Source organism: Canis lupus, chromosome 16, assembly GCF_003254725.2.
Source record: "Canis lupus dingo isolate Sandy chromosome 16, ASM325472v2, whole genome shotgun sequence".
NCBI classification, from domain to species: domain Eukaryota; kingdom Metazoa; phylum Chordata; class Mammalia; order Carnivora; family Canidae; genus Canis; species Canis lupus.
This window is the reverse complement of record NC_064258.1, coordinates 35,221,570-35,224,268: the sequence shown is the minus strand read 5'-3', so window position 1 is coordinate 35,224,268 and position 2,699 is coordinate 35,221,570. Positions and strand designations below refer to the sequence as shown.

Genomic DNA, 2,699 nt, shown 5'->3' with positions numbered 1-2,699 from the left:
AGACTCAAAGATGTTTGCTGGAGAATTCAAGGATTTGAGCTCACAGAGCAAGGAAAGTGTATAGCTATACCTCAGCTCTTCTGTCTTTAAATATATATATATATTTATTTGACAGACTGAGAGAGAAAGCACGTGCACAAGCAAGGGCTCAGAGTGGCAGACAGAGGGAGAAGGAGAAGCAGGCTCTCTGCTGAGCAAGGAGCTCGATGCCTGGCTCGATCCCAGGACCCCAGGACCCCAGGATCATGACCTGAGCCAAAGGCAGATACTTAACTAACTGAGCCACCCAGGTGCCCTCAGCTGTTCTCTCTTAAAGGTCATATCAGGCACTCCATTCTCATTCCCACGTCCAGGAATTGACTATTATCCTTCCCCAGTGCATTTGCACTTTGAAAGACCACCACCCCATGTTGGGGGTTTTGTTTTCTAAAATGAGTTATTGGGTCCACCTGGTCTGCCGGCCCCACGCTTCTCGCTTCTCCGCGAGCCGGCTGCTCGGTAGCCGCCACCGCTCAGGTCCGGAGGCTCGCAGCGTTCCAGGCTGTCGACATGTCTATGCTGGCTGAGCATCAGAGGAAGCAGAAGTGGGCTGTGGATCCAAGAAACACTGCGTGGAGCAATGATGATTCCAAGTTTGGCCAGAGGATGCTAGAAAAAATGGGGTGGTCTAAAGGAAAGGGTTTAGGGGCTCAGGAGCAAGGAGCAACAGATCATATTAAAGTTCAAGTTAAAAATAACCACCTGGGACTTGGAGCTACAATCAATAATGAAGATAACTGGATTGCTCATCAGGATGATTTTAACCAGCTTTTGGCTGACCTGAACACTTGCCATGGGCAGGAAACAACAGATTCCTCACACAACAAAGAGAAGAAAACTTTCAGCCTCGAAGAAAAGTCCAAAATCTCCAAAAAACAGTGTTCATTATATGAAATTCACAAAAGGGAATGATCTATCATGTCGGAGCAAAACAGATCTTGACTGCATTTTTGGAAAAAGACAGAGTAAGAAGATTCCTGAGGATGATTCCAGCCCTGCCACTCCAGATGGGAACTCATCCTCCACTACAACGACCAGTGCCTTCACCATCCAGGAGTACTTTGCCAAGAGGATGGCAGAGCTAAAGAACAAGCCACAGGTCATAGCAGCAGGGCCTGACTTTGCAAGGACCCAAATGGAAAGAAAAAATGGAAAGAAAAGAAAGAAAGAGGCAAAAGATAGAAAAGTGGAGATATACACCGTACCCAAGGCCAAGAAGAAGAGACACCAAGTTGAGTGGCAGCTTGGAGACCCTTGTTGGGACAAGAATTCTGGTGTTTCTGCTGAAAATGGAGAAGATTGTGTGTGGCCACCTCATGTCCAGGACATTACCCTAAAGTCCAAGAAAAGGAGAGAAAAGAAAAACCAAGTTGAAGTAGCTATGGACGCTACATTACATGACACACCTGTGAAGAAGAAGAAGAAAAAGAAGAAAGGTTCCAAATAAATTCTCTCGAGCTGGGGCCTTCCAGCCACTAAAGCTGTCGGGCCCTGTGTGCAAACCCTTTTGGATTGAAGTCAGAGCAGAGTTCACCCGAGAGAGTTTGTGCACATCTTTTGACATGCCCGGGGGGTTGCTGAGTCTCGCCCTCTTACCACAGTTTTCCTACCACATCTCTGGAGAACTTTCTAATGTCCCAAATCATGGCTCTCATAAACAAATATATTTCTTGTTAGACTGCAAAAAATAATAATAATAATAATAAATAAAATAAAATAAGTTCTTACTCATTTAGTGACATCCACTAAAATATTTCCAGATGCCTATATAATCTTGAGGGTGGTAACAGATGAAGTAGCATTGGCCAAAGTAGATCTAACTACTGAAGTTAGATGGTTATAGGATTTTAAAACGTATTGCTTTATAATATATTAGAATTCTTCTCAAATAAAATGCTGAAAGAGAGAATAAAGGAGGAAAGAAGCTGAGTTGAAACTACCAGCACACAGAATTTATTTATTTTTATTTTTATTTTTTCAGTACACAGAATTTAAAACAGAATCAGAGAAGGGATGCCTGGGTGGCTCAGTGATTGAGTGAATGTCTGCCATTGGCTCAGGTTATGATCCTGGGGTCTTGGGATCAAGTCCAGCATCAGGCTCCCCACAGGGAGCCTGCTTCTCCCTCTGCCTATGTCTCTTGTGAATAAATAAAATCTTAAAAAAAAAAAAAAAACAGAACCAGAGAACATTGTATTCTAAAAATTGAGCGAGCAAACATTAACCAAAAAATGGATGATAGTAGTTATCAACTGAAATACCCCAAGCTTATAGACTGCAAAAAAATATTTTTCCCTGCCCCATAGAAGGGCATCATACAAAGTTAACTGAAGTATTCATCACATACTAATGATGCACATTTATCACTGGTTGAGTTGTAGTCTGCAGAACATTTAGAAAAGAGGTTGAAACATTAAGAATGTGTCTGTTTTATCTGCAAGGAATAGAGGTTCCTTCCTGAACTGGGGTCTGTGTAATAAAGGAATTACCACAGCCCTCACAGTACAGTGACTGAATCCCCTAAGTCATCCAAATCCTGACTCTGACTTTACAGATTAGGCAACCATCTGGTATTAATTTAGTTTCATGAAAGAGGCAATATACCACAGGATTCCGCTATGAAGTGACATCGGTGAAAATGGCAAAGGAGGGAAATCTAC

At 42.6% G+C, this 2,699-nt stretch overlaps 1 protein-coding gene across 1 annotated transcript; it reads left to right on the top strand.

Moving 5' to 3' along the window:
• Positions 1-444: 444 nt before the first annotated feature.
• LOC112664487 (PIN2/TERF1-interacting telomerase inhibitor 1-like) lies at positions 445-1,607 on the top strand. Its single transcript, XM_035699777.2, is given in 2 exon segments — positions 445-909; positions 911-1,607. Coding segments are annotated over 2 exon segments (936 nt in total). The 5' UTR covers positions 445-549; the 3' UTR covers positions 1,487-1,607.
• Positions 1,608-2,699: the final 1,092 nt, after the last annotated feature.